At 49.1% G+C, this 26797-nt stretch overlaps 6 protein-coding genes and 1 non-coding gene across 12 annotated transcripts; 5 read left to right on the plus strand and 2 right to left on the minus strand.

The window, feature by feature from the left end:
* Positions 1-579: 579 nt before the first annotated feature.
* On the minus strand, positions 580-2632 carry LOC112896845 (eukaryotic translation initiation factor 3 subunit G). Its single transcript, XM_025964969.1, has 2 exons — positions 2211-2632; positions 580-1294 (listed from the first exon to the last, which is right to left on the minus strand). Exons 1-2 carry the CDS (start codon positions 2545-2547, stop codon positions 756-758), a joined length of 876 nt encoding a protein of 291 aa, XP_025820754.1. The 5' UTR covers positions 2548-2632; the 3' UTR covers positions 580-755.
* A 663-nt stretch (positions 2633-3295) lies between these two features.
* On the plus strand, positions 3296-3367 carry TRNAG-UCC. The gene has a single exon. It is a non-coding gene; the product is annotated as a tRNA-Gly (tRNA).
* Positions 3368-5374: 2007 nt separating this feature from the next.
* LOC112896849 (auxin-induced protein 15A-like) lies at positions 5375-5958 on the plus strand. The gene has a single exon (XM_025964973.1). The coding sequence runs from the start codon at positions 5505-5507 to the stop codon at positions 5772-5774; it is 270 nt and encodes an 89-aa protein (XP_025820758.1). The 5' UTR covers positions 5375-5504; the 3' UTR covers positions 5775-5958.
* Positions 5959-7151: 1193 nt separating this feature from the next.
* Positions 7152-9902, plus strand: LOC112896173 (probable adenylate kinase 7, mitochondrial). The gene is made up of 4 exons (XM_025964088.1): positions 7152-7638; positions 8673-8813; positions 8959-9210; positions 9462-9902. The coding sequence occupies exons 1-4, from the start codon at positions 7288-7290 to the stop codon at positions 9612-9614; spliced, it is 897 nt and encodes a 298-aa protein (XP_025819873.1). The 5' UTR covers positions 7152-7287; the 3' UTR covers positions 9615-9902.
* A 531-nt stretch (positions 9903-10433) lies between these two features.
* On the plus strand, positions 10434-17461 carry LOC112896715 (COP9 signalosome complex subunit 3). 4 transcript variants are annotated; one of them, XM_025964825.1, is made up of 13 exons: positions 10434-10795; positions 10918-11039; positions 11154-11400; positions 11484-11541; positions 11610-11699; positions 12644-12706; positions 13163-13252; positions 13453-13611; positions 13692-13813; positions 13944-14016; positions 16594-16758; positions 16909-17022; positions 17098-17436. In XM_025964825.1, exons 1-13 carry the CDS (start codon positions 10608-10610, stop codon positions 17197-17199), a joined length of 1593 nt encoding a protein of 530 aa, XP_025820610.1. In that variant the 5' UTR covers positions 10434-10607; the 3' UTR covers positions 17200-17436. The 4 variants fall into 4 exon arrangements, with proteins under 4 accessions (XP_025820610.1, XP_025820607.1, XP_025820608.1 ...); XM_025964822.1 differs by lacking the exons at positions 16594-16758; positions 16909-17022; positions 17098-17436 and adding an exon at positions 14106-14325 and having other exon boundaries at positions 13944-14025; XM_025964823.1 differs by lacking the exons at positions 16594-16758; positions 16909-17022; positions 17098-17436 and adding an exon at positions 14106-14325 and having other exon boundaries at positions 10446-10795.
* Positions 17462-18853: 1392 nt separating this feature from the next.
* Positions 18854-22887, plus strand: LOC112896718. 3 transcript variants are annotated; one of them, XM_025964828.1, is made up of 2 exons: positions 18854-19796; positions 22024-22887. In XM_025964828.1, the coding sequence occupies exons 1-2, from the start codon at positions 19012-19014 to the stop codon at positions 22034-22036; spliced, it is 798 nt and encodes a 265-aa protein (XP_025820613.1). In that variant the 5' UTR covers positions 18854-19011; the 3' UTR covers positions 22037-22887. The 3 variants fall into 3 exon arrangements, with proteins under 3 accessions (XP_025820613.1, XP_025820612.1, XP_025820614.1); XM_025964827.1 differs by lacking the exon at positions 22024-22887 and adding an exon at positions 20279-20309; XM_025964829.1 differs by lacking the exon at positions 22024-22887 and adding an exon at positions 20295-20756 and having other exon boundaries at positions 18855-19796.
* A 124-nt stretch (positions 22888-23011) lies between these two features.
* Positions 23012-25219, minus strand: LOC112896716. The gene is made up of 3 exons (XM_025964826.1): positions 24458-25219; positions 24157-24360; positions 23012-23297 (listed from the first exon to the last, which is right to left on the minus strand). Exons 1-3 carry the CDS (start codon positions 25106-25108, stop codon positions 23250-23252), a joined length of 903 nt encoding a protein of 300 aa, XP_025820611.1. The 5' UTR covers positions 25109-25219; the 3' UTR covers positions 23012-23249.
* Positions 25220-26797: the final 1578 nt, after the last annotated feature.

The raw sequence follows: 26797 nt of genomic DNA on the forward strand, positions 1-26797 counted from the left end.
CAGCCTCCTCCTGGCTTCGCCGACGACAGCGTTCGAGGCCGCCGGGACAGCAGGAACCATCCCGACGGCGGCGTCGGGCGCGGCGGCCATCGGTCGGTCCATTCGCGCGACGCGATCGTCAGAGGAGAAGCAGCTGATCGAGAGGAGTGTTGTTTCAGTGTTGGTGCGGGGGGGGGGGGGGGGGGGGGGCGCATGAAGTCACTCTAGTGCGAGCGAGCCAGCGAGCACGATCGTGTGGGGGATCAAATGAGATCCTAACAGACTCCCTAAACTTAGGAGGCGCGCATTTGACCATGATCTCGTACACGCCAGCCAGACGAATCCTAACAAACTGCTCCAGATTCTACCTGTGATCTGACTTCGTCGAGACGAGACAAATAATGTCTCTACCTGCATTCGGCAATTGGAATGTCACTGACAGTCGCGTTGCAAATCTCGAGCAACTGGAAAGGAGCGCTTGCCGAAGTGTTTATCTTCGCAATTCACTCCACACGGCAGTATCCCTTTTGTACACAATTCCTAACGCAGAACGAACAAAGATGCAAATCAACACGGGTTCCCATTTGCATGGTCAGCAGAGACAGCAAAAACACAGCAGCGAGTATAATTATTCTCGTCCAACAAAAACAACACATAACAGCAGGTTTTTACGACAGGGCATATGCGCATGACACAAATACTATTCCGAGACATAGCAATATAGAACGTTTCCCCAAAATATGCAGCTCTAGATAGTAGCAGCAAAAAGAAAAACACTAGTTGGGCCTCGGCGTTGCCCACTCGACGCGGAGGATAAGGTTATCATAGCCGTAACCGTTGAGCTTGCTGATCGCCTTCTCCGCATCCTCTCTGTGCACAAAGTTGACGAAGCCGAACCCCCTGCTCGACCCAGTCTTCTGGTCCACCGCGACGTAGACGCGGCTGACCGGGCCGAACGCGCGAAACAGCTCGAGGAGGTCGGGCTCGCGGGTGTCCTCCGAGAGGTTGGTCACACGGACAGAGTTCTCATCGTTCCTGCGGCGCATCACATCTCCAGCACTCCTATCAGCGCCACCTCTCATGGTTGGGGGGACGTACGCTCCCTTAACAGGACCGCCTGCGGCAGGAGGGCCGTCAGACGTCGGGGGCCTGTCAGTGAAACTTTCAGTTGGCGGTGCAAGGTCCTTGTAGGGACACTTTGAGGTCCAGTGGTCGCCCTTCTTGCCACAGGTTCTGCAAACCATGAGAACAGCACCTCCCTTGCTTGCCATAGCCAGTGGGTCACCAGATGCAGCTGGCTCATCAGCTTTGCTCCCTACAGTCGAGTACAAATATATGAGCACAAAGGCATAAAGATAATAAGATTACCAAAGTTTAAAACAGGCCACAGTCCAGAGGCCCCACAACCAAAAAGAAGATGAAAACTAATGCAGATCGTTAACAATGCCTGAATGACATGTCTGTATCCATAAGATGTACGTTATTTAGATGTCAAATGCTTTAGCAGGTATTGACAAATGTAAATATGCCTGAATTTGTGAATGTTGGAAAGAGAATTAGTAAGCAAATCGAGAAGAACTGGTGTGAAATGTGGCAGTCACGCTAGATTTTTGTGGTACCGGAGAATTCAGGAGCTCATGTATGTTGTAACATAACAATCCTTAATACTGAGATAACTTGCAGTTGGTGCTACAACTGCACCATATGGGGATCACAATCATTGAAATATGGGGAATTCGAGTCTTTGAGGCGAAACAGAAAAAAAAAATGATCTGCCACAATTTTGTTGAATGGGTGCTGATTGTAATTCTATTAACATACTAAGCAACAACAGGTGTCACCAGTATGAAAAATAATGATCAGCAAGAATAAAACGGTAATTTCAAGTGCTCTATGACACTATTCTTGCATCACTCAAGAGGCAATTGCATAGAATGAATAAAATCATGAACAAATTTCGTGCTCCTACACATTCTAATTAGAAATGTTTGATACCGCAAACCCTATGTACCTAGATTAGAGGAACATGTGAACAAAGCAATCAAAGGTCCCCAAATTTCATTAAAAAACTGCATCTTTGCAGTAGTAGAACTATAAGATGACTCGAAACATCTGAGATAGACTGATCGCGTCTAGTTGCTACCAATAGAAAGAAGAGATGATGAATAAAAATACGATGCAACAGATAAGTGATGGGGGCAGCGGATCAAGGAGGGCGGGGGGATCCAGACCTGGGGCGCGGGGGCGCTCGAGGAGGATCTCCTCGGTGGAGACCATGGTGAGCCTGGAGCCGGCGTCCTCCTTGACGGCGTCGCCGAACTTGGGCCACTGGCGGCGCTCGATGGCGCTGCGGGAGAGGCGGGCCTTGGCGAGCTTGCGGACGCGGGTGGTGGTGGTGACCTTGACCTTGTTGCCGTCGTCGTCGAAGCGGTACTCGATGACCTTCTTGAGGCCGTTCTCATCGGGCCCCACGACGATGCGCGGCGGGAGGAGGAAGTCGAGGTCGCCGCCGTCGTCCTCCTCGAGCTCGCCCCACCGGATCTTCTGCTGCGCCGCCGCCGCCGCCATGGTGCCTGCGCTAGGGTTTGGGGGTGCGCACGGCGGTGAGGGGGAGGGATATGGGTCGGCCGGGTTCGCGGCTTGGTGGAAGGAAATGGGTAGGGTGGCCCGAATTGTTTTATGGGCTGGCGTCACATCTTCCGTGGGCTTTCAGCCCCGAATTGGGTCTCGAACCGACTTACCGACATACACAAATTGGTCAAGGTCAGCTCAGCTAGAAACTCTAGTGCTTTCAAATTCTTTTTTCTTTCTGTTTGAAAAAGGAGCAAAATCAGCCGCCTCACTGTTTTGAAAACCTAGAAGATTTATTTTTCAAGTTTTCAAAATAATGATACAGTTACAAATATGGAAGCACCATACATTACTGCCTCACATGCATCCGCATATGTGCGCCTCCTACACGCGCTAGAAATTCGCACTGATTTAAATTGCTCATGTCCCAATTTTGCTCTATCGGTCTAGCCGCTCTAGCACCTTTATCCCGCGGCATAGATCCTCTCCTGATCCCATTATATTGTCGCGCATCTGAATACCTATCTTTCCTTGTGGTTTACAAGATGCTTTTTCAGCATCATTTTTCCTTTTTTCCCCCCTTTGCTACCAAAGTTGAGCATTGACTTTAGGACTTTGCACATTTTCTTCACGGTCATGAACTTCTATATAAGATATGGCACCCCACTGTCCTCAAAAAGGGAAGAACGAAATATGATACACCTTGACCATTGTACAAAAATCCTGGAAATTCCGTACAACCAAAGCGTTTGTAGTCCAACGGTTAGGATAATTGCCTTCCAAGCAATAGACCCGGGTTCGACTCCCGGCAAACGCATGTTTTTCTTGTTTTATTTATTTTTGCCCTTTTCCTTCTCCGTCTACTCAGCAGCTTAATGGGAGTACAAATAAAGCCAAAAAAAATTGACTAAATGCACTGAACGAAGCATTCCGGCAGCACTAGACTACAAGTAACCAGTTGAATGCACCGCGCGTGCCACTTGGCATGCCAATCCCCGCGTCTGCGCCCCATTCCACGAGCACAGGTGACCGAGCACGTTGGCCGGGAGCGCCGGATCGCAATCCACACGGCCTCGCCGGCATGCCGCGTGGCCTGCCGGAGGCGACTTGCACGCGTCGGAGACCCCGATCAGGATGAGGCGGCGTCCTGGCTGTCCGACCAGGTGTGCTCGCTCGATCCGATCCGGGCAAGTTGGCCCGGCCGGAGCCGCTAGCTAGATCAGGTGCACCTCGACCTACCTCGCCGGCCGGCACGCCGCGTGACCTTGCCGGAGCGGGAGAGACGACGACCTCTCGCGCGCGGAAGCCTCACGCGCGAACGGGCCGCGATCCGGATGAGGCGCGCGCGTCGCGAGACGATCCCCGGCCACAGATCGACGATCGCTCGGGAATGCCATGGTCCAGACCGCCGATGGATCCCTGACACTGAATTTTCTGAACCTTTTCCAGCATCAGGTGTCCTTTGGGGCCTCCTCTGTCTGAACTTTTCTCCCCAAGCGTGCGACCCTTATCTCTTCTTCCAGCCCGATAGCCACTGAATTCTCTGAACCTCTCGGCCCGGGCCCGTACCACGGCGAGCCGCCCTGCCGTGGCATCATCTCCGATCCGCCATCACACTGTCTGGCGATCGAATGATTGAGCCCTGCGAGAACGCAACTAGCTTCTTGGGACGCTCTGGAGTTATCGCCCATGCGGCCGTGTCCCCCCGCCATTCGGGCACGAGCTGAGTCTCGACGAGAACCTGGAGGTGAGGTGGTCCAGTTTGGGTGTACAGTTGCGGCGGCAAGTTGCGTGGAAGGAGAAGAGATTTCTTCGGCGTGTGGCAGGGGCCTGCCAGTCTTGCTTGATGCGAGCGCAGCGGCAACCACCAGTTCCTGTCCAGATATTTTTGCCGGCTTATTTCGCCCGCGGGAGGGTCAGCAGCGAGACAGCTACGCCCTCCTGCGGCGTTCGTGCACTGAACTTTCAGAGAATCACTGGGATTTTCAGACTTTCTTCAGGATGCAGTTTAACCGGGCTTTGTCACCTCAGAAGTGCAGAACAAACTAACTGAATGTTACACCGAGGCAGCCAGTAAGTACTTGGCACACTGGAATGCAAGCTTCATCTGAGCTGGAATGCACACTCACTCTCAGCTGGAATGCAAGCTTCGTCAGAGCTCTGAACCTCTCTTGACGAAACTTGCAACGATCGACAGTATGAAATCCAAAGTTTTAAATAGCCGGCTGTAGCTGTCGCTAAAGCCGGCTATAGCTACTAGGAAGAGCAGCCGTTATAGCGTTTAGCCCGCTAAAACTGACTATAACCCGCTAAATGCCGGCTATAGCCCGCTAAACGCCGTAACGACAGCCCTGCCGCTACACGACTTAGCCGGCGATTTAAAACATGATGAAATTCCAACTGCAGCATGGATTATCCAATACAAAGTCGGCACACCGAAGGCAACGATAACATGAAGAAATCTTGCCTGAAAACAGTTTGATGAGATTAGCAGTTGCAGCCTGCATTATCCATCCCTATCCAAGTCGGCACAGTGGTGAAAGGCAGCTGAACTAGCTACGGATAAACAAATAAAGCACGCCCGCATGCATGCAAATCTAGGCTTATCCTGACCTAACCTGGGAAAGCAACGCATCATAGGACCGTCATGTGACCTTGTCCATCCTCACACACCCTGGAGCAGGGAACGAGCATCCTCCTCCCTTTCAGGCTTTTACAACGCGCTCATCGCAAAAGCTCCCGACCGATCGAGCTCCCACCCCCCAGCAGCTGCAGTATATAAAGGGCGCCACCGTTGCGGAATTGCAGCAACACCATAGACGGCCACGCCTCAACACGACGACCTCTTCAGTCCATTCACAGTGTTCGTCCTCTTCTCTGAGCTCGACCGGATTCCAGTAACTGCCGGTGAGCACACGTACGTCGTGCAGCAGCAACCGGCAAGAGACAGCGAGATGGGCGCCGGCGGCAAGCTGCAGCAGCTGATGGCGCGGCTGCACCTGGCGAGGGGCGGCGTGCCGCGGGGGCACTTCGCGGTGTACGTGGGCGAGGCGCGGGCGCGGTTCGTGGTGCCGACGGCGATCCTGAAGCAGCCGTCGTTCGTGGCGCTGCTGGAGAGCGCGGAGGAGGAGTTGGGGCTCGACCACCACTGCCACCCCGGCGGCCTCACCATCCCGTGCTGCTCCGAGCGCGACTTCGCCACGCTCGTCCGCAGCCTCGGCTAATAACCTAGGCCTGCTGACTACTACCAGCAGCTCGGTCGATCAATGCTCGCCGCCGCCGCCATGGCCGCCCGCCAGGCCGGCGATGATCGATCCGTTCGTCCCGCCGATGAGCTCCGATCCATAGGCGCTCGTCGTCGCCGGGTCGTTCCGTAGCTCCATGTGTACATGTAGTGTTGACAGATGTAGCTGCTGCATGCCGGTGTGTAGTGTTCGTCACGATTCTTGGAATGACCTTGCAAAATTTGGATAAAGAGCAATCTTGTCATGTGCGTGTTGGACTTGAACGCGTTTGCAATGCTAGAAATTTAAACTCGGCGACCTCAGACGGGATGGTCAATGAAGTGAAGCCACGAGCTGAGCTGGCAGGGAAATGCTTGCGCTTTTTTTAAAAAAAGGGATCCATGCGCTTTTGTCGACGTCTCAGTCAACTTCGGCCGTGCGAGCCAAAAGGCGCCTGATTCTGACAGGCCACGTAATGTGTGATGTTCACATTTCACAGCCCATCAGGGCGCGTCGAAAAAGCAGCCAGCCTGCCCGGGGGTCCGGCCCAGCGTCATTGCCGACTCGGTCCACACAGTCTGATCAATATGGGCCGACTTGGGCTCTCGCCGTCCCAAACGGGCCGGGCGGGGCGAGTATGTTTTAGGCCGAAATACTGGCTGGTTTGTGGTGGGGGAAATTTTAGGCCGAACTTTGGCAGGAAATATGGATTCGTGCTAAAGCTCGGACCGTGGGCGAAACATACTTAAGGACCGTGCCACCTGTCATTTTTATACTGATAGTGAAATTAATTATTAGTTATTACCACTTACGCAAACGTTCTTAGGAGAAAATAGAAAATATATTTAAAGCGAAAGCAATACTTATGTATACTTCCTTTTATTTTAACAAATCAGATAAGAGAGCTACTGACAATATCAAAAAGAAAAATATATACTTACAGCATTCAAATGCCGTTAGAACCCTTTTCTAGCATGAGCCCTGAAGTGCTCTAAACTAAGAGAAACCCGCAATTTTCTGTCTCTTAATGTGAGAAATGCGCAAGTCCTGTTTATCCTTCAGGCAAGTTTCCAAGATGAAAAAAATAATCCTTCCATCTCTATAAAAAAAAATATATGGTCATAAATTTAATGCGTGAATGACATGGAGATTTAAACTCTTGCCGTCAAATTGATCTTGCTCTAAACGTACATGACAATAAAATTCGCACGAAGACCGTTCAAAATTTGAGGGTTTTTTCGTCTCAAATTTCGTGCGGATCACACCAAAACATCACTCGTTTAACCGCCTCGAGATTGCGGATCACCCAGGAGCCAGAGCCACTAGCCAGCCACGGCCAGGTCGCCAGCAGCCCACCATCACCATTCACCAACCAGCCAGCCAGAACGCCGCGACCTCGCCTCCACCTTTTCCCATTTCCAAATAAAAACCCCGCCACGAGCTCCGCATCCGCCCCCACCACTCGCCCGCCCCCAAAACCCTACGCCCCCGCAAACCCTAGCCGCCGCCAGCAATGGCCGGCCTCCTGCGGCTCGCCGCCCGATCCCTCTCCCGCCGCGAGCTCCCCCCGGCCCCGGCCCACCGGGGCCTCGCGGCCTCGGCGGCGGCCCTGGCGGACGACTACTGGTCCGACTGGGAGGACGAGGAGGAGGAGGCGCGCCGCGCGCGGGCCTCGGCGCCGCTCGCGGGGACCGACCCCGCCGGCGGGGCGCCCCGGGGCGTGCAGTGGGTGGTGATGGGCCGCCCGGGCCCGCAGAAGCACGCCCACGCCGCGCGCCTCGCGGAGGTGCTCGCCGTGCCCTACATCTCCATGGGGACGCTCGTCAGGCAGGAGCTCAACCCCGCCTCGCAGCTCTACAAGAAGGTCGGTCGGATTCGAGCCCCGTCCCCTCCCTCTCTCGAAAACCACTCGCCCGGCGGCGTCCCTGCGGTCCAATTCGGTGCGGAATCGGGTCGCTCTGCATCGGGTTCTCGGGTGATTTCGCGATCTCGGGGTCCTGCCCGCGGCACTAGCCTGGATCGCGTGGTTTGATTGATTCGAGCGATCCAAGTCGCGCTTTCCTCCAGCACAGTTGGAGGATCCTTTTTTTCTTCCAGAAATTTTGGGATTTCCCCCTTTAGGCGAGTTCTGGTGTTTATGGAAAGCCGTCTCACCCAATATTCCCGATCGATTAAACTAGGCTAGATAATGTCTTGTGGCCGCCTTTTGGTACTTCTGTAAATTTTCTCGTGACATACCTGTGGGCTCTTATGATCTCCGCGATAGTTGCCTCAGGTTGTGCAGAGCCACGGTTTTTTTCTTCGGACCAGCCAATTTATCGAACTTTTCCTTATTCCCACAGGTATTTTGCAAGCCAAGCATTTCCTCCGTTGGCCACGATTCCCCAGTCTTTGTATAAAGGTCACAATTCGTTTTTTTTTCTGGGGCAAGTATTGGATGATGATTGAATCTCATGGTGCGGAGAGAAGCGTGCTGCCATGTCTTTCCCCGCGTCCTCGCCTTCGTGGACGGCTGTGGGAGCAGCTCCGTAATTTGTCTCTGTCCACAAGAGGTTGGGGGTAATTTGGGTATTTAGCTTAGCTAGGGTAGTGTGGAAGATTCCAATCCTGCCGTCTTGTGTCGGCTGCAGCCTGCATAGGCAGCCTTCCCATTTTGCCCTCCTGTTGTACCCTGCATATGTCTGTTCCCTGCAGTCTCTTCGCACAGCTCAACCGTTAGTGTTTGTTATAAAAAAAACAAAACAAGAAGAAACGGATAGTGTTGGGTAGAGTCTAATTCTCACACTAGAAACTAGAATCATTCTAGAAACATATCTTACCTGAATACACTAATTTGTCTAAGGAAATGTTTAAGAGCTTTTGAAGTGGGCTGAGCTGGGTCTTGTTTCTTACGCACAGATAGCAAATTCGGTAAATGAAGGGAGGCTTGTGCCTGAGGACATCATATTTGGATTGCTGACAAAGCGGCTTGAGGAGGGATACAACAAGGGTGAAACTGGATTCATTCTTGATGGGATACCACGCACCCGTATGCAAGCTGTAAGTAACCATTTACCTTGTATTCGAGACAACTTAGTTTCATCCTGGTACCATGTAACCAGCGCAGTGGTTAAGATGCCTAATTACTTCCAGCATGGTGTGAGTAGAATCATTTCTGATATGTTCATAAACTCATATGTTTCAGGAGATTCTTGATGAGATTGTCGACATTGATTTGGTTCTGAATTTCAAATGTGCTGATGACTGTTTCATGAAGAAGTGGTCAAGGGGTGATATATGTTCCCACTGTGGTCAGCTCTTTGATATCAGCAAATCAGCATCTACGAACTGTAGCCCCTGTGTTGGGAGCTATACATGGCATTCTCAGGTAGAGCCTGCAAGTGTTCTAGGCCTCGAAGACTCAAGGTTGGAGAGGATGCGTACTTATGCTAAGCAGGTAATGGTCAACATTTGTCTCAGCCTTTCTTTATATATCGAAGAATGCCTAGAACTTTGTCCATACTGGCGAAGTGACCAGATGTTAGGCCTTCCAAACTTGCTCAAAATAAAATAAAAAAGAAAACCAAAATTCTTCAACTTATGATTTGAGGGTATTACATTATTATTGTTCTGACTGGAAAACCGTGATGATCTATGTATGAGGTTTTCAGTTTGGGTGATCTCTGATATGGAATTTTCATCATGCAGACCAAGCAACTTGAAGATTACTACAAGCAACAGAGAAAAATTGTGGAACTGAAGACATCGGCTCGCCCTGGGGAAACATGGCAGGGGCTTGTAGCCGCCCTGCACCTCCAGCATCTGGATGCACCCCCAACGCCACACAAACTCACCGTGTAAATATTATTCGTGCTACGTCTGAGTAGAGTCTAAGGGTCTGAATTTCGATCCTGCCTGCAGCATATCTAATATCCCTATGTTTGTGGGTTCTGGCTCCGGAGGGAGTCAGTCGGCTATGTCATTTTTTGTTCGTTGTTGTTGTTACTATAGATAAAATGTAAGCGATTTTGCAGACGCGCTTATATGGCTGTAACCGAGAGTTTTGGACTTGCAAGTGCAAGCGTACTCGCTTATGTGGCTCCATGGTGCTGATGTTTTGCACCTGTGCTATATTCTCTTGCTCCATTAGTCCATTATGGTTCTGTCCACATCATTTCACCAGATGTCTTGTTCTGCGCGTGATGTTAATATTGGCTGCTCTTTTGGAACCCTGGAGCTTACATATGTGATGACAAAAGGGAGAAGGATTTGTTGAAGTTTTAGTGTTTAACAGAACGGCCTTCTGAAGCTGCAAGGAGCCCCTGGCCTTCTGAACTCTGAAACTCCATAGAGTCTCTGAAGGGCAACAGAATCGAAAGAACAGCAAACTTCGTCTTTTTGATGATTGTGATAAACTGAGCATGGTCTGTTTTTGGTATGTTACAATCAGAGTAGTGTGGCCAAATTTTTCTTTCTGATCGAAACGCATTCATGTACCGTCGTCCCGTGTGTTTCACTGGTTACTTTGGTTCCTAGTGATGATCCAATCCATGCGAGGGGACAAACTCACTCAGAAAGCTGATCATGTAAGGTAGGAATTATGTGAATTTATCAACGGCGCAGATTAAATCCCGAGGCCAATCGACGTTCTGGATCCCACGGAAACCCCTAGAAAGAAAACAAACTCCCAGCCCAAGCAAACCCCAAGGCCACGCGATTCGCCGCAGCGCAAACGCAAACCAAACCCCGAAACCCCACCGGAGGCGGAGGGCGGCGAAGGCGAAACCTCACCTCTCGGCGGCGGCCTCGGAGACGACGAGGGCGGGCACGACGGCGGCGCTGGCGACGAAGCTGATGGAGTCCCTGGAGGCCCTCGTGGCGCACATCCAGGGGCTCTCGGGCAGCCCCGAGGAGGTGGCGCACCTCCACAGCCTCCTCAAGCAGGCGGACGGCGACTCTCTGCGCGCCCACGCCGCCGCGCTCGTCCCCTTCCTCGCGCACCTCAGCCCTGGGGCCCACTCCCTAGGCTACCTCTACCTCCTGTACGGCGCTTCTCTCCCTCCATCCGTCCGCCCCTCTCGCCGAACCCTAGCCCCCGACCTTCGGAACCATCGTCTTCCCCCCAAACTCTGGTCCCCTAACTTTCCCCCCTTGTTCGCTGCAGGGAGGCGTGCGCGACTTCGGGCGCCAATCTGAGGGACTTCGGCGGCGGGGACTTCCTCGTCACCATGGCCGATTTCCTCACCGCGTGCTCGTCGGACCAGATACGCCTGGCGCCCGACAAATGTGCGTGCCGTTTTGATCTTAAGATCGATTCCGATCGCAATGCTCTAACTCCCTTAGTGTTTCTGTTGGCAACGGGGTGGAATTTCACGATTTTTAACCTCGTTTTATGCGCAGTCCTGAATGTTTGTAAGGTGCTCAAGGATCAGGTCATGCAGATCAACCGCCCCATCAGGGGGATTGCCCCGCTGCGTGCGGCAGTGCGTAAGATCCAGGCTTCACCCGAGCAGCTGACCCCGGTCCACGCCGACTACCTTCTCCTGTGCCTGCTGGCGAAGCAGTACAAGGCTGGCTTGAGCGTCCTGGAAGACGACATATTTGAAGTTGACCAGCCAAAGGACTTGTTCCTCTACTGCTACTATGGGTCTCAATCGAAACTGTTGCATGCTTTATTTATGGTTTTGGAGCCCACGTGGCTTTTGCTTACGAGCTTGCCTTCCGTCGCAGAGGGATGATATACATTGGGCTCAAGAAGTTTCCTAAAGCTTTGGAGCTTCTTCACAATGTGAGGCCCCTATGCCAGTTCCCTGTTGGATTTGGATTGTGTCCAGTGCTTACTGCGGTGTTTTTCAGGCTGTTACTGCCCCTATGTCATCGTTGAATGCGATTGCTGTGGAAGCTTACAAGAAGTACATCCTTGTGTCGCTCATTCAGAATGGACAGGTATGCTTCCGCCGTTCTCTACAGATGTACATGTTAATGCGGACCTAGAGGATACACTTTTCTGGGAAATTCACCTGATGATCAGTTATAGCAAATTAGCAAGTTTATTCCCCACTAGATTTATTAGATGTAGCAATTGCTAAATAAGACCTATATTTGACATCATTGCTACCTTTATTTTTAAATGTAACAAGTATTTTCCTCCCAGCTTAGTGGATTTCTGCTAGTTGGTATAACTACTATTTTCCTTCTAGTTTTAAGGTGAAAAGATGTGATACCATTCAACTAGCATTCTGCTTCACTTATTGTAGGTCTTTATGCCAATTAGAAATATGGGCAATTCACAGTTAATACCAAATTCTATGCTGCTTTCAAGATTTTGAACAGCCTAAGAAGTCTTCAAACCAAGTCTTTATAACATATATCAAACTTATATTATCCTGCACCCGCTGCTAGATCGAGTTATTAGATTCCTTGGTCATGTACAACGAAACATCAAATTGATGCACAAAGCAGACAGAATTAGTCAGGACATTTGTGATCAATATTTTTCTGTCTTGGTATGTTCAGATACACTCCACAGTTTACTAAATGCCTCTTTATATCTGAATTCTAAGATGTGTTTTATTCTTCAAAATCATGGTATTTCTGATATTCAATTTTAGCTAAGGATACCAACATTTGTACTTGGTTTTTACCTTCTATAATTTTTTTTGTCTACTCAATGTATGTCCTTGTTTTATTGGTGTGATTTTACCTGTTTGTGAGAGTTAAACACCTAATCAGCTAGACATCACCGACGAGGTGATTTGGATATTCTTAGTTTTACTGTGTTGATAGATCTCAATCTGATATGTAATATTATTGTAATTTATATCTTTGCACTCAAAGGAGATGTTGTTTTAAGTTGAATTGGCTAATCATGAATTTAATTTGTGTAACAGGTCCCATCATTTCCGAAGTATACATCTGCAACTGCTCAAAGAAATCTGAGAAATCACGCCCAGGTCTCATCCCACCTAGTTTTAATTTCAAAATCATCATATGAATGAACTATGCTATGATATGTCAAAAACATTAGCCCTGCTACTTCTAGTGTAATTTATTCCTAAATTGATACATGTCATTCTTTGCCTAACAATGGTGAAGTATCCTTGTTTTTGTTACTTGTAGTGTAATTTTTCCTAAAGTGATATATGCCATTCTTTGCCTAACTTAGGACAATAATGAACTATATTTTGTAACTTTTTACTTTTAATCACGAACTGATATTTAGTAAGTTGTAGAAATAATCAGTGCTGACATTTCTCTTTGGTTTGACCACTTGTCATGCTCTAAGTCTAACATATATGGTAGATTTCTCTCGTATTGGTGATAGAACCTCAACCTTTTGACTCCCTGGATGCCCTTTTAGTTGGTCTAGAACTGTTATGATGTTAATCTCCTTCCATTAACATTTTCAGATTTATGTTGATCTTTGTACAAGCTATGGCAATGGTCGCTACAGTGACTTGGAGATATTCATTGAATCAAATGCAGCTGTGTTTCAATCGGTTAGCATTTCTCTGCCTGCTTCAGCTGCCATTTTCTGTACTATTGTCTTCTTTTTGCCTGCAACACTAGCTGCTGCCTTGTTTGAAACCACCTGTTGCCTGTTTCATATTTGTAATAATTATATGCTTAGTAAGCTAAGTTGGCAAATGATGCATGTATTTGATTTCCCTAATTATCGACTCCTCCCTGTTCCTGGCAGGACAACAACCTAGGGCTGGTGAAGCAAGTGCTCTCCTCAATGTACAAACGAAACATCCAAAGGCTGACCCAGACTTACTTAACTCTGTCACTCGAAGATATTGCTAGATCTGTTCAACTTGAAACACCAAGGGATGCTGAAATGCATGTACTTCGCATGGTAAGTGTTCTTCCTACAGCCTGTTTTAGTGAATACAGAAAAATGGCACATTTTGTCTTTCCTAATTTCTAATGGCCCAGATTGAAGATGGAGAGATCCATGCAACCATAAACCAGAAGGATGGCATGGTCAGCTTTCACGAAGATCCTGAACAATATAAAAGTGTTGAGATGGTGGAGCATATCGACTCTTCTATTCAGAGGTGTGTGCCTTTCTACCACTATTGACGTCAAGAATCATGGAAACCTCAGTTTTTTGTAGTCCATCCTAGTGCTTGCACTACGTAGTTAGCCTAATTTGGACTGAATTCATTCTGTAACAAATTCCCCCAGGTTGACGGCTCTGTCCAAGAAGTTGGCTTCAATTGATGAGAACATGACATGCGATCCTGCATATTTACTGAAGGTCAGTTCAGTAAGTGTTTCAGACAAGTTTTATTTGCTTCCCCCTTTTCCATTACCCGCGTGGTTTGCTAATTTCTGGATTTGATGCAGACTGGACGGGATCGTGGAAGATTCGACTACGAGGACTTCGACACCGTTCCACACAAGTACTTTTGAGATGGATCCAAGCCATGTGTGGCTCGAAAAGTGCAATCGTCAAGCTAGGGGGGCCATTCCTTACTATTAATTCGATCCATCTATGGCTTTTGAAAATTGATGAGATGCTGTAAATTTTGGTTTAAAGAACGGGTCCGTCAAGGACGTTTTGCGAGGGCATCGTTTCATCAGCATTTCAGCTCAGCACCTGCATGCTGTGCTGTCTTCTAGTGGGTACCGTATTTCTAGCCAATTATGCCGTGCTCAGCATTACGAACATATACCAACAAACATACGAAAATATTCTCCGCTTCTGAACTACGAAAATACGGGAATTACAGCACGATAACAAAGACGTCCATATGATGGTCCGATGCCAATCAGGCCTGATCCGCACCCTGATTCATCGAGAATTGAGTTTGTCTTCCACGAAATTTCTGCAAAAATGCTGCCAAAATTAAGCTCGTGAGCTTTTCCGTTGATATGTTTTGGTGAATTTTGTAGACGGAGGACTCATAAACCTCTTGCTCAACCCTCGCCTCGTGCCCGCCAATGGCGATCGCCGGCGGCTCGCACTGTTCGCCGCTCCTCCTCTCGAGGACGCGCCGTCGCGCGCCGCTTCCGCCGCCCAACCCCTGCTCCTGCCTCCCTGGCGAGCCACGCCACCTCCGCCCCTGCCGCGCGTCCCTGGCCACGGCCACGCCGCCATCTCCTCCCGACGAGGAACACCGCAAGAGCCCGGTCGATCCCGCTATGCTACTCGCTGCTATCGCCGCAGCGGCGGCGGCAGCCAGCCCGCACGCCGCGCTCGCCGCGTCCGGCGGCGCCATGGGAGGGCGCTCCTACTCCTCGTCGTCGCGCTCCTCCTCCTCGACCTCATCTTCGTCGTCCTCGTTCTCCTCCTCATCGTCTTCCTCCTCATGGTCGACTCCCTCATCATCATCCTCTTCCGCCTCTTCATGGTCGAGGCCCTCGTCCTCCTCGACGGAGCAGCAGGAGGAGGCGACTCACGTATCCGTCGGCACGGCTCCCTCCTCCTCATCTTCTTCCGCCTCGTCATGGTTGAGGCCCTCGTCCTCCTCGACTTCCTCCTCGCCGGAGCAGCAGGCGGAGGCGACTCACGTATCCGTCGGCACCGCGCGGCCTCCCTCGGTGGCTACGGCCGCCCAGCGCAACGCGGAGATGCGGTTCTGGGGCTACCTAGCTTCGGCGTCCGTCAGCGCGGCTGCCCTGTTTCTCGCCGTGCGGCACTACACCCGCCCGAGGACGACCGTCGTCAAGCTCCAGGTCCTGCAGATTTTCCCTGTACCAATTTCTTGATCAGTTGACACTCAAGCTGACACTAGTTAGTAATTCAATCCTGACTACTCGCTGTAGTGCTATACAAGTCGGTGGAGTAATGGGGAGTTTGTCATAATTCAGGTTGCGTTGCTGGGTCTTGCAAAGTCACTCCAGAAAGATCTGAACGAGATTGCCGAGAAGGTGGAAGCTTCTAATCAACGATGGTATAAGTTCATATTGACAGGTAATGCAGATTTCTATATTATTACAGCTCGTGTGCTTCAATAATCTGCGTCTCCTTTCAAGATTAGTTTCAATTTGTTAGTTTGGTTGTGACCAAACACTTTCTTGTAGTGTTAAAATGCTCAGACTGGATCCGATTGTTTTGTCAAGTGCATGATATCAATAAAATACTGCACTCACAATCAATGCTAGCGATGCAGCAGAACATGAAACTTTTAAGCTTGGACAGTACATTAGGCATCTCCAGAATACGTAGGGAACTGCAGAACTGAATCTGCTATAGTTCTGCATACAAAGGTGAATTATTAGAAGCAGGAATACATAGCTGTGGTTGCAGCGAAGTTGACAAATATCTGCAACCATGAGTTTGTATGTTCTGTGTAAATGAGTGAATAAAAATAATTTCAAGAATTGCAAATGTTAGCATCTGTAGAAACTATCTGCTTTGAGGAAGTATTTGTAGAAACTATCTTGTTTATCAATAAGAAACAATGTGATTGTAACAGCATCTCTGATACAGGTGCACTACAGTTTATACATACGAAATGACTATCCACACATTGTTGATCAGAAACTTGTATATAAAATATTTTCGTTGAATCATTGTTATTAAATCATGTTAGGTCTACAACTGCTATTATGAGTTGCCCATTAATACCTGTGTGTTTACCGTAAGTTTTCACGTGAATAGAATCATAGTAAGCAGTAGCTTGTTTATCATATTCTGATAAATGACCATTTTTTTTAGAGACCATATGCTCCTTGCGCCGCCACAATAATTGTTGTATCTCTTCAAGCTTATCAGTAAGAAACATGTCCAATGTTAAAAAACCTTTTTTGATAGATCCTGTTTATATGCACTCCCTCCCCTATAGGGCAACTCGCTAAATCTTGCAATTTCGCACACCATTTATTTTAGGTTGATGTGAAAGATACAGGTGACTCATGGGAGCAGCATTTTGACAAAATTTCTATCGAGGAGAGGAGCAAATTTGATGAAGAAACCCTCTACAACTTGGAAGGAATCAAGAGAAAGAAAAGTTACTCTAGAAAACCAGATGGCTTCAGAAACGAGTACATAGTGGTATGTGTACTTCTCATGGTAAAATTCTACCATGAAAACCATCGTTATCTATTGTTTCTTCACTATGAACCGGTTTAGGCTTGTTATCTAGAGAATTATTTTGAACTCGTGTTTCTTTGTTGATTTCTCTGATTATTTCGTAATGCTCAGCTAACCATTCTGGTTGCTGCCGATGGAGCACTGAAGTTCCCTGAAGTCCGAAACTACGCAGATCTGGAAGCAGCTGTGGAAACGCTCAACTCTATACCCGCAAGGCGAATTCAGGTATTAATCGTACATAACGCTGATTTTTCAGAGCTTCAAAGTATGTTTGGTTCCTGATTGGGCCTGTTATTTCAGGGCATTCAAGTTTTATGGACTCCCCAAGATGAGGACGACGTTCTTTTGGCAGCGAAGCTGCTGGAGGATTATCCTTATCTGAAACCCTTGTGTGATGACTAGAGTAATGTTCTTGGAGGTCGTCGTACGGACAGATATAGGTTTTGGTAGCTGATTGAATGTTTTGTGCCGGCCACATACCTTTGAAAGTTTGTGGCTGCTGATTCGCGGGGTGCACCGTGCTGCCCGAGTGTCATCTTACGTCATGGCAGATTAGTTGATTCGAACTTAGAAAAGGAAGTTGTATGAATCGATATTTATAAAATACAATAGGGAAATGCCAAGGACAATCGACTGTTTTCTTTTCTCATTTCTTCCTCCCCTGGCCGTCCACAGTCCTGCTCCCATGGTTCGTCTATGGGTTCATGGTCCATTTTTGTGATGGAATTACCCCTATGTAATGTCGCAATTGCTCGTCGCTGTTTATCCCATATTGGATGTCAAGCAACCATCATTCGCCGTGCAGTGCAAGAGAGCACATTAGATCTTACAAATTCTGCAGTTAACCATTCTGATCGCCGCTGAGGGAACACTGAAGTTCCCCGGAGCCAGAAACTCTGCGGATCTAGAAGCAGGAGAATTTCGGGTACGGACAATTAGTACTTCAATGCAGCATCAAACCTCTCTGTTCATCCAGATCCTAACCTGGGGCTGTGCTGCAGCCATGCAGGGTGTTCATGTCCTGTGGACTCCCCAGCAAGAGAAGAGAACGGCGTGCTTTCTGAGGAAGAGCTGGAGGAGGATTACCCGTACTTGCGTGATGCCTAGGCAGGTGATCGATGGTTGTTGGCAGGTGCAGGAGACATGACGCATGAGGTACGATCGATCAGGATCCGCCATGGGTTCCACGTCATCAGGCGTACTACGGCTTTCAATGCACCAGCTCATGCACCGCACAAATTGGTTTGAGTGAATTCTCCACCGCGCTGCGGACGACGGTGGCGTGGTGCACGGTGGTACGCGTACCTATTTTGGGCTATAATTGTGTGTTGCTGAGATCCGTTTGGATCCAAGTACTAATACGTGAAAATATTAGATTTTATCATCAATTTATCTAAACGGGAGTGTTAATGGACAGATTAAACTTTAGCCAATCCTGAAAAGAGTGTCTAAACTTTAGCACAAGAAGAAAGCTAATAAGTGCTAATGAAATTTTATCAATTGTCTAGCTAAAATTTAGCCGTAGATCAAAATAAACATGTGCTAAAATTTAACAGCTATATTCTAGATAGGATAGAATTTAGCAAGTACTTAAACTTTAGCTCTAAACGATTCAAACGGGACCTTAGTACACACGAAAGACGGTTCCAGGCTCTTCAACGAGTCCAAATCTCATGTTTTGGACATCGACATGATGTTGTCAGATATTGTTTGGAAGTGCTAATGTCAAGTGCTAAAGATTAGCACCCATTAGATCCTTTCCCCCATCTAATATTTTCCTCTTATTTTAAAATTTGGCTAAATTTTAGCACCCTCGTTAGTATTACTGTTTGGAAGTGCTAATGTTAAAGTTTAGCACTTTTATCCATGAGCATTAGAATCCAAACAGGATCTTAGTCTAATTAGTTCTCTTGTAAATTGATTTTCTAAACATATCTTATAAGTTGATACGAAGTACATATCTTATAAATTGATACCAAGTAGTAATGATCAAGTAGCACTAATGACAGCGTTTATTAAAGTAAGCCATGAAATAAAGCACAAGGGAGCATGGGTTAGATTGGGGAGGCTACCGGGCCCACCGCATCGCGCTACCCCCATTCCCATTCCCATCCCATCGCGCACAGCTCACGACAGCAGCGTCGCTCGCGTCCGCACCAGACCCAACCGCACCGCCATGCGGCGGCCGCCCTGTCCCTAAACGCCGCCGCCGCCATGCCCGCGGACCCCAAGCCCCCGCGCGCGGGGGCCCTGCCCGCGCGCCCGCTCCTCCTCGCGCTCCCCTTCATCTCCATGCTCCTCCTCCTCTACGTCTACTCCACCTCCACCGCCTCCCCGCCCTCCGCCGCCGATGCGACCGTCGCCATCGCCTCCGCGGGCGTCCCGCTGACCCCGTCCCCGCCGTCGCCGCACATCCGCATGCGCCGCGCCCGGTTCCGCTCCTACGACGACTACCTCCGGCACCAGCTCAACAAGACCCTCGACCCGCGCCTCCGCCGCGTGTGGGCGACCCGCGACTGGCGCCGCAAGGTGGACGCCTTCGCGCGCGCCTTCGCGGGGCTCCGGCGCGAGGGCCTCCTCCGCAACGCCTCCCGCGCGCTCTGCGTCGGCGCGCGCCTGGGGCAGGAGGTGGCCGCGCTGCGCCAGGTCGGGGTCGCCGACGCCGTCGGCATCGACCTCGCCCCGGCGCCGCCGCTCGTCATCCGGGGGGACTTCCACGCGCAGCCCTTCCCCGACGCCACCTTCGACTTCGAGTTCTCCAACGTCTTCGACCACGCGCTCTACCCGGACCGCTTCGCCGCCGAGATCGAGCGCACGCTGCGCCCCGGCGGCGTCGCGGTGCTCCACGTCGCCGTGCACCGCCGCGGGGACAAGTACTCCGCCAACGATCTGCTCGACGTCCAGGGCCTCGTCGGCCTCTTCCGGGGCTGCGACGTCGTCAGGGTCTCCAAGGTCGACGCCTTCGGCCTCGACACCGAGGTCATCCTCCGCAAGAAGAGGTCCGCTGCTCATCATCCCTAGTGCCTAGCGTAGCCATCCATTCTTCTCCGTACCAAGCACCACACACGATCCAATCCATCTTAGCTTGCAAATTACGCAAAAGAAATTGAAAGGGAATTTTTTTGGGGGGCATTGATCTTTCTTTCTCCTTTGTGCTCGATTTGTTTTACAATATATTGTACCCTTGTAGTTAGGTAGGTAGAAGGTGATTTTTTGGTGGCCATTCACGCATGCATCCGTCTTGTTCGATCTTGTACCTAGGCAATTGGTAGAGAAAGAAGTGAAATCATTTGGGTAAATTAAATTTGTGCCAAGAAAAGCAGTTTGAGGAAGGAATGAAAGGATGACTAGCTAGGAACGGAATGCGCTTTCCCTTCTTTTCCTGACCACCCACTTTGCTGCTTGTTCTTCGCTTTCTGGACTTCTTTTGGGAAAGATTCTTTGATCGATTTCGGCAGTGCATGCGCCTGATGATGAGTAGTGCTTGTGAGTTGTAGATGGTAGCAGCTTGCAAAAATGGAGGGGTCAGGAACTCAGGACCGTTGGGAGTGGGAGCCATGGAAATGCGCAGGTGATTGACACTTTGCACACATGCGTTGGACCCCCTGCCCCAACCTGCCTGTAAAGACTAAAGAAAATACAGAGATGGCACGGTAACCTGCATCTGCCTGCCCCAATCTGTGTAGTAAAAAAATAAAAAAAAAATACAGAGATGGCATGGCACATTGGCACCGCGGATAGCCAGATACCAGCACTGTTTAGGTTAGGGTTGTTGGAACTTGGGAAGCGAGAAAGCTTCACGCCTTCACGGGCAGAAAAGAGACAAGGGGCAAGGGCGAAATGTTATAGTTTTGAGTCCTCGCATGATTTATTTCAGAAAAAAAAGGGTCGGATCATGGCTGCATTGATGGCGCTGCATGCCTGAACTGTCGGAATGTAACTGAACTGGCTGAATTTTAGCTAGCATTTGTTTGATGTAACAGAATGGCAGCTTAATTCACATGTCATGCTAACGGCAAAGGGGAACCTTTTCGTACTGGTGGTATTCTACATTTGTGAAACGGCAAAACGTGCCAGCACAAGTTACCAGGATACCAGTACCTGCTTGCACCTGCAGCATTTTTTTTTTGTTGAAAAGGACCTGCAGCAAACTTCCATTGCATGGAAAAAAAATAAAGCATCAGGAAAGCAACCTTCCCTTATGATGGGGAGAAAGAGAGAGATGCTTGTCACGAGGAAATTAAATTCGTAGAATGGATCAGGAGCGCAAGGAATGGCAACGCAGATGCTTAATGAGCAGGTTTGGCACGTAATCGGTAGCTGCACTTTCATGATTTGTTCTCCCTAATTACACACTCCAGTGATGAACACTCGAGACCTAAGCATGAGCCCAGTTGTAAAAATGTGATGATTTGACAGTAGTAGATCCGATTAATTTAAACGCCTACTGGGTGTGTACTCAGTACCGTAAGCCATACATTATGCTACATTTTACGCAGTGCAGTACTCCTTGGCCAAAAAAAAGGGGTAAAAATTATGTAGTGGAGAGTACAGGGAGGTAGCCAGGTAGGGAACCTGTAACGTGGCCAGCTCACATGCTCCCCCTTCGCCTTTTGACTTTGTTTTTTTTCTTTTTTTGGCAAAATTATACTTATTTATCATAAAGGACAACAAGAATTCACTATATAAAAGTACCGTGCCAAAACAGAGAACTACAACAAAAATTTGATTCTTACTGCTTAGTTTGAACCTGCGGGAGTATGAGCTGTGGTAATTAAGCTTCTAATTCCCTACGATGGAGGCCAAAGACCAAAGTTGTCACACTTCACACATGTAAATCACTCGACTGCTTAGATGCGTACGATGAAGATGAAGAATTTGCTGCCGAACGCTTTGGTTAGCAGCCGGCAATTTAAAATCACGATGTGAACGCCGCCCGCACGCGAGTCCGCCGATTTGTGTAGGACAGCGAGTTCAGAGACCGTGGGCCTCATCTATGTGTATTCAAAATTGGGCCCAACAAGGTCCTGCATTTTCACTTGATGTGACGGCTCGTAAATGGGCCATCGCCAAGCCCAGACATGAACAAGCAGCCAGGCCTGCTCCGAACCTATGATGAATTCTACAGATATTTTTGCTGTAATTTTAGACTAACGGTTCAGCTCCTATAGATACAAAGGAAATTCACAAGTCAGAGCTTGAATTCTAGTCTTTTTCCTTTGACAGTGACGAAAATTGAAAGGTTAGCAGTAAAATCTTCTCCAGCGTGGCACATGCACATCGATTGACCTCGCACGCTGCTCACCGGACGCGGCCAAACCGCCACCGGTGGTCCAAGACGGAGCCCGACGACCTCCGAGCCGTCACCGACGACGTGGCAGCCAAAAGGAACAAGACAACTCTCTCAGCCGGTGGCCCCGCCCGAGTCCACGACAACGCTTGACAGGTGGGCCTCGCCGCCCGGGAACGGCCTCACATGACTGATAGTACCCTGACTCTAGCAGGTGCAGCAGAACGGGCACGACGGAGTGGACCGACAGATCCCTCTCCATCAGGTCGACTGCTCAATTCACATGCTCTTGCCATTGCAACAGCAGCAGTTTACAGTTCTACAAGATGTCAGTTTTTTTTTTCTTTTGAGGATAGATGACAGTTAATTGCAGCTCCCGTGCCAAGTACTAGAAGCAGGCTCTGAAGAATTATGTATCCCCTTGTGATGTAAATCCAAGAACAGGCATCAGTTTTCCACTGACCAGAAAGCTCAAATCTCGAATGCTTGAATCCTTGCCATTTGCCAACATCTCAATTGTCATTTTTTGACAAATCAGAACTGATCCTCGTGAAATGCAAGATGCAACAATGAACAGACTCATCGTGCATCACTAGGAATACCCAACATATTTTGCTGGTTGTCATTGGGAAAAAAAAACAGTGCCAGGCACCGGTTTTGCAAGAACGGCACATGATTCAGCGTTACTAATGGATCCTCTGCCCTTAGAATTGCGAATGCTGCTATAAACCATTTCACTCTGCGTGCAAAGTAATGTTGCCGGTGGTATAGATATGAGAAACACGGGTCATTTTTGTGCTCATCAGATGGCTCACATATCAAATTCTCAAGCCCTTCCTGAGAGGAAAGTTGATTTGCTGCCAACTGAGCATGCCCTTGTTCTCAGTTTGCAAACTAGTATCCGAACTCGGATCGAACAGATCGTGAAAAGACTAACAGATTCATCGTCAAAGGTCTTCAATCACTGATCTCATGGTTCATCCTAACTTCTGTTATTTTCATCCTACGAAACATAACTTTGCATCTACTGATCTACGCCTGAAGCTTGCAACTTGCCCAGGGTAGAGGATACAGCAATTGGAATAATTGGGATAAGACAACAAGGCGACTAACCGTATATATACGCGGGATATCCTTGCGGTGATGAAAGAAGCCAAGGGAGCTATGTAGGCTGGAGCTCGCTTTCCTCGTGTTCCTTGATGAAACGGCCCTGCAGTTCGGTAATGCAAGATATGCAATGTTTGATCAGAACAGAATTTAGTAACAAATGGTGAAGCAAATGGGTTATTAGTATACTGGAATAATGGAAAGATACTGGTTTATGTGCAGACTGGTTGCTAGTAAAAGTACATAAGATGAAGTATTTTTACAAAGTTTTCATTTCCTGAATCAAAGGGTTTACACTGTAGTTCATGCATTCTCCTTAGATACAACATATTATGAGCATTAAATGTTCCTCTAAAATAAGCAGCAATGAGAAAGAAAACACAAGGCATGTTGATGTTAAGCTTGTCAGAAGGTGAAACAACTAGATAAGGATTCAGGGCAGAGTTTTCATCTGTTTTTCATATGTGTGAATGTATGCGGTATTAGAACTGGACAGGATATAATGTTTGTGGATCCAGCTATCACTATTCGTTTTGCTCCTGACAGACAAATTGCAACACCATTGTGCCCATTTGCAAACCACAGAAGCTCTGTTTAGAAAAGTTGGACAAAAGATCCTATAGGAACTCAAATGAGAAGTATGCTTTGGGTACAGTTCTCCCCTTGCAAAACCAAATTAGCAAAATTTCAAGCATCCTGTTTGAGCTGGAGACATGCATGCCCAAAGACACAAGGTATCCAAAATTCCCAACTCCAAACCCAATCGCTTTGCAGTTCAAATATGGATTCAGACAGTATTTGTGTGACAAATTAGATCACAGCAACTCATGTCTTGGCACATCAGTAATGAATTAATGTGTATTAATAGTGCAGTGAGACCACGGCAGCTCGCAGCCCATGTGATGCTCCTTGACTCATCAGATGGCGTATCAACGCAAAAAGGGATATCATATCGTTGTCACCTTGAATCGCGGCCGCTTGACGGCATTGACCCGGCGAACCTCGTACCGGATCCGCTTCGCGAACAACCGGTTCCGCCGCTTCTCCTTGTACCGCCTCACCTTCTCTGCCCTCTCCGGCCCCGCCGGTGCCATCTCGGGTGCGCTCCACGCGCACGCCGCCGGCGCACCCGCGGCGTTCTCGGACGGCTCCACCTCCACCAGCACCTGCACAGACGGCGCCACCACTGTCACAGCCGCGTCTCCAAGACCAGTACGGGCGACCCGAAAGGCTGTGCCTTTTGCGAGGGGCGGATGGACTTACGGCGTCGAGTCCCAGCTCCGGCGCGGCGTCGCTGTCAGCGCCGCCGCCGCCGCCGCCGCCAATGTAGAGCGACCCCCGGTCCGCCCATGCGGCGAGGATCTCCTCGTAGTCCAGTTTGAGCAGCAGCGACCGCGCCGAGGCGCCCGTGCTCGCCGCGGACGAGCACGGCGACGACGACGACGTGGTGGCGGTGGTAGCCGTCGGCGAGGAACCGCTGCTGCAGTACACCCACCGCTCCCTGCCCCGGAGCGCGCGCCGCGCCAGGTCCTCCTCCTCCGCGCCCGTGAACCCGGAGCCTCCGTCCGGCGACGCGGACGGCGACGGCGACTCGCCGACGCCGCCGGCGGAGGCGCCGAGGATGTCGGAGAGCGACGGCGCCGGCAGCGCCGCGAACAGGGTGGACGCCTCGTGGTGCAGCGCGAACTGCTCCACCTGCTGCTGCTGCTGGCCGCCTCCATCCCCGCCGTCCCCCCGCTTCACCTCCGCCTCCTCCCACGCCGGCGCGGGCTCGTCCCCCGGCGACCGCGGCGGCGTCCCCACCTCGGCCTTGACCAGGAGGTCGCTGAGACTGAGGTACTTGGTCTTCTTACCCTTGCCCCGCGCCCTCGGCCTCGGCTTCCGCCGCCGCCGCCCGCCGCCGCCACTCGCCATCGCGCCTCGCGCGGCCCGAGGACGCCTTGTCGCGAGCGAGACTGTTTGGAGGGAAAGCGAGAGATCTCCCGCGGCGAGCGCGAGAGAAGCAGGGGTGGCGGGCGAGGCGCTTTCCCTCGACCCTGCGCTGACGTGGCGGCAGTTGGCTGACGTGGAGCGAAGCCATTGGTGGGCCGGATTGCGGTGCCCCCTTTCCGTCGTACAGGATGGGGGAGGGTAGAAAGGGAAGGGTTTGAAGGGCGTCACGGGGGTTTTGTGATGGGTGGTCTGTGGGTGGTGGTGGTCGATCACATCATCGCCGTTGGATGAGTAGATGCAAATTGTCAAGAACTTTGATTGGTGAGGGAAATCACACGTTTCATTCGGAGATCATACGAATTTTTGTTTAGTTACATGTAATTCCATCAGCATGATTTTTGGAAGTACAAGAGCACGTATAGGCGCTAGATGAATCTATTATAGGTTTGAAATGTCCAAAAAATATTTAGAGGGTGGTTGGCAGGACTCCTCACGAAGGGCTCCAAAGTGGGAGCCGGAACTGTTTTGGAGGAGCTATAAATTATGGCTCCTCTCCGGCTTCTCTATTTTTCATTAAAAACGGCTTCTCAAATAAAATGTTTGGTAGAACTTCTGTAGGAGCTAGAGCTAGAGCCATTGCAAAAGCTCTACCAAGCCATCAATTAAAGATTTATGACCGGACTAAAGAGTAGCATGTGTGGATGGTTGCGATGTGGTACATCTTTCAACTTATTGTCACCGACCAGGTATCATTTGGCCAGACCGAAAATACTCGATGTCTCAACCATTATCGTGAATCAAGTAATTTGCCAACCATATCTAAATGGTTTCGCAGCTTGGGTATATACATGTGCAGCAAGCTGACCTTGACCTGCACTAACTTATAGCGATTGCTCTCCGTTACTACAATCAAGTAATATAGTACAATCAAGTAATACAATCAAGTTGGATTTGGATTGTGCTTCCTTCTTGATTCTTATATATTTTTCACTCAAAACTTCATAAAATAAAAGTCCACCTTTTTTAGAATCCGGATATAAATTCCCTAGGCTAAATATTTAGACCCTTTATTACCTCTAAATACATGTCCTGCTAAAAATATACCCTCCATCCCAAAATAAGTGTTGTTTTATAAAATTTTAGACACATTACTCATCTTAGGAAATGACCATGTTAATCCTAATTATTTCTAGCAATTGTGGTTGAAAACCATGTTATATATTTGGTTCTGGATCCTTCATGAATACATATCCTTTGGAACTAGAAAAGTAACATCTACTGAGTATTTGATTGGCTCTTTACGTTTTCCTATACAATATTTTCTTGGTATTTAATATTACTTTAATTAGATGAATCTCATTACGATCTAAAACAACACTCTGTGGGATAAAATTTGAATGCTAAAATAATACTTATTTTAGGATGAAGGGAATACAATTTGCACTAAATATGATCAAACTTGTGTTGACAGTCAAGGAAGTTTCTTGTTCGGCCCTTAATTTCAAATTCTGACCATCCCTACTGTATACTACGACATAAGTACACTGGTAACAAACATACACAAACGCACTCTACACAATCAATTTTCAACACTTTGAATTCACTGGGTGCGTGCATTGCTATGGGCGGCAGCAGTAATTTTGGAAAAGGCAAAATAGTATGGTTCACGAA

This window comes from Panicum hallii, chromosome 6 (assembly GCF_002211085.1).
Source record: "Panicum hallii strain FIL2 chromosome 6, PHallii_v3.1, whole genome shotgun sequence".
Classification (NCBI taxonomy): domain Eukaryota; kingdom Viridiplantae; phylum Streptophyta; class Magnoliopsida; order Poales; family Poaceae; genus Panicum; species Panicum hallii.

What these genes read in the sequence shown, in the direction of transcription:
- LOC112896845 (XM_025964969.1), bottom strand. Translation starts at nt 2,547, where the DNA reads ATGGCGGCGGCGGCGGCGCAGCAGAAGATCCGGTGGGGCGAGCTCGAG. An exon ending in CGAGCGCCCCCGCGCCCCAG is followed by an intron (nt 1,295 to 2,210) that starts GTCTGGATCCCC and finishes ACTCGACTGTAG; the next exon opens with GGAGCAAAGCTGATGAGCCA.
- LOC112896849 (XM_025964973.1), top strand. Translation starts at nt 5,505, where the DNA reads ATGGGCGCCGGCGGCAAGCTGCAGCAGCTGATGGCGCGGCTGCACCTG.
- LOC112896173 (XM_025964088.1), top strand. Translation starts at nt 7,288, where the DNA reads ATGGCCGGCCTCCTGCGGCTCGCCGCCCGATCCCTCTCCCGCCGCGAG. An exon ending in CCTCGCAGCTCTACAAGAAG is followed by an intron (nt 7,639 to 8,672) that starts GTCGGTCGGATT and finishes TCTTACGCACAG; the next exon opens with ATAGCAAATTCGGTAAATGA. An exon ending in TGCGTACTTATGCTAAGCAG is followed by an intron (nt 9,211 to 9,461) that starts GTAATGGTCAAC and finishes TTCATCATGCAG; the next exon opens with ACCAAGCAACTTGAAGATTA.
- LOC112896715 (XM_025964825.1), top strand. Translation starts at nt 10,608, where the DNA reads ATGGAGTCCCTGGAGGCCCTCGTGGCGCACATCCAGGGGCTCTCGGGC. An exon ending in TTCCTCTACTGCTACTATGG is followed by an intron (nt 11,401 to 11,483) that starts GTCTCAATCGAA and finishes CTTCCGTCGCAG; the next exon opens with AGGGATGATATACATTGGGC. An exon ending in CGCTCATTCAGAATGGACAG is followed by an intron (nt 11,700 to 12,643) that starts GTATGCTTCCGC and finishes TTTGTGTAACAG; the next exon opens with GTCCCATCATTTCCGAAGTA.
- LOC112896718 (XM_025964827.1), top strand. Translation starts at nt 19,012, where the DNA reads ATGCCCGCGGACCCCAAGCCCCCGCGCGCGGGGGCCCTGCCCGCGCGC.
- LOC112896716 (XM_025964826.1), bottom strand. Translation starts at nt 25,108, where the DNA reads ATGGCGAGTGGCGGCGGCGGGCGGCGGCGGCGGAAGCCGAGGCCGAGG. An exon ending in CGGAGCTGGGACTCGACGCC is followed by an intron (nt 24,361 to 24,457) that starts GTAAGTCCATCC and finishes CCGTCTGTGCAG; the next exon opens with GTGCTGGTGGAGGTGGAGCC. An exon ending in TCAAGCGGCCGCGATTCAAG is followed by an intron (nt 23,298 to 24,156) that starts GTGACAACGATA and finishes ACCGAACTGCAG; the next exon opens with GGCCGTTTCATCAAGGAACA.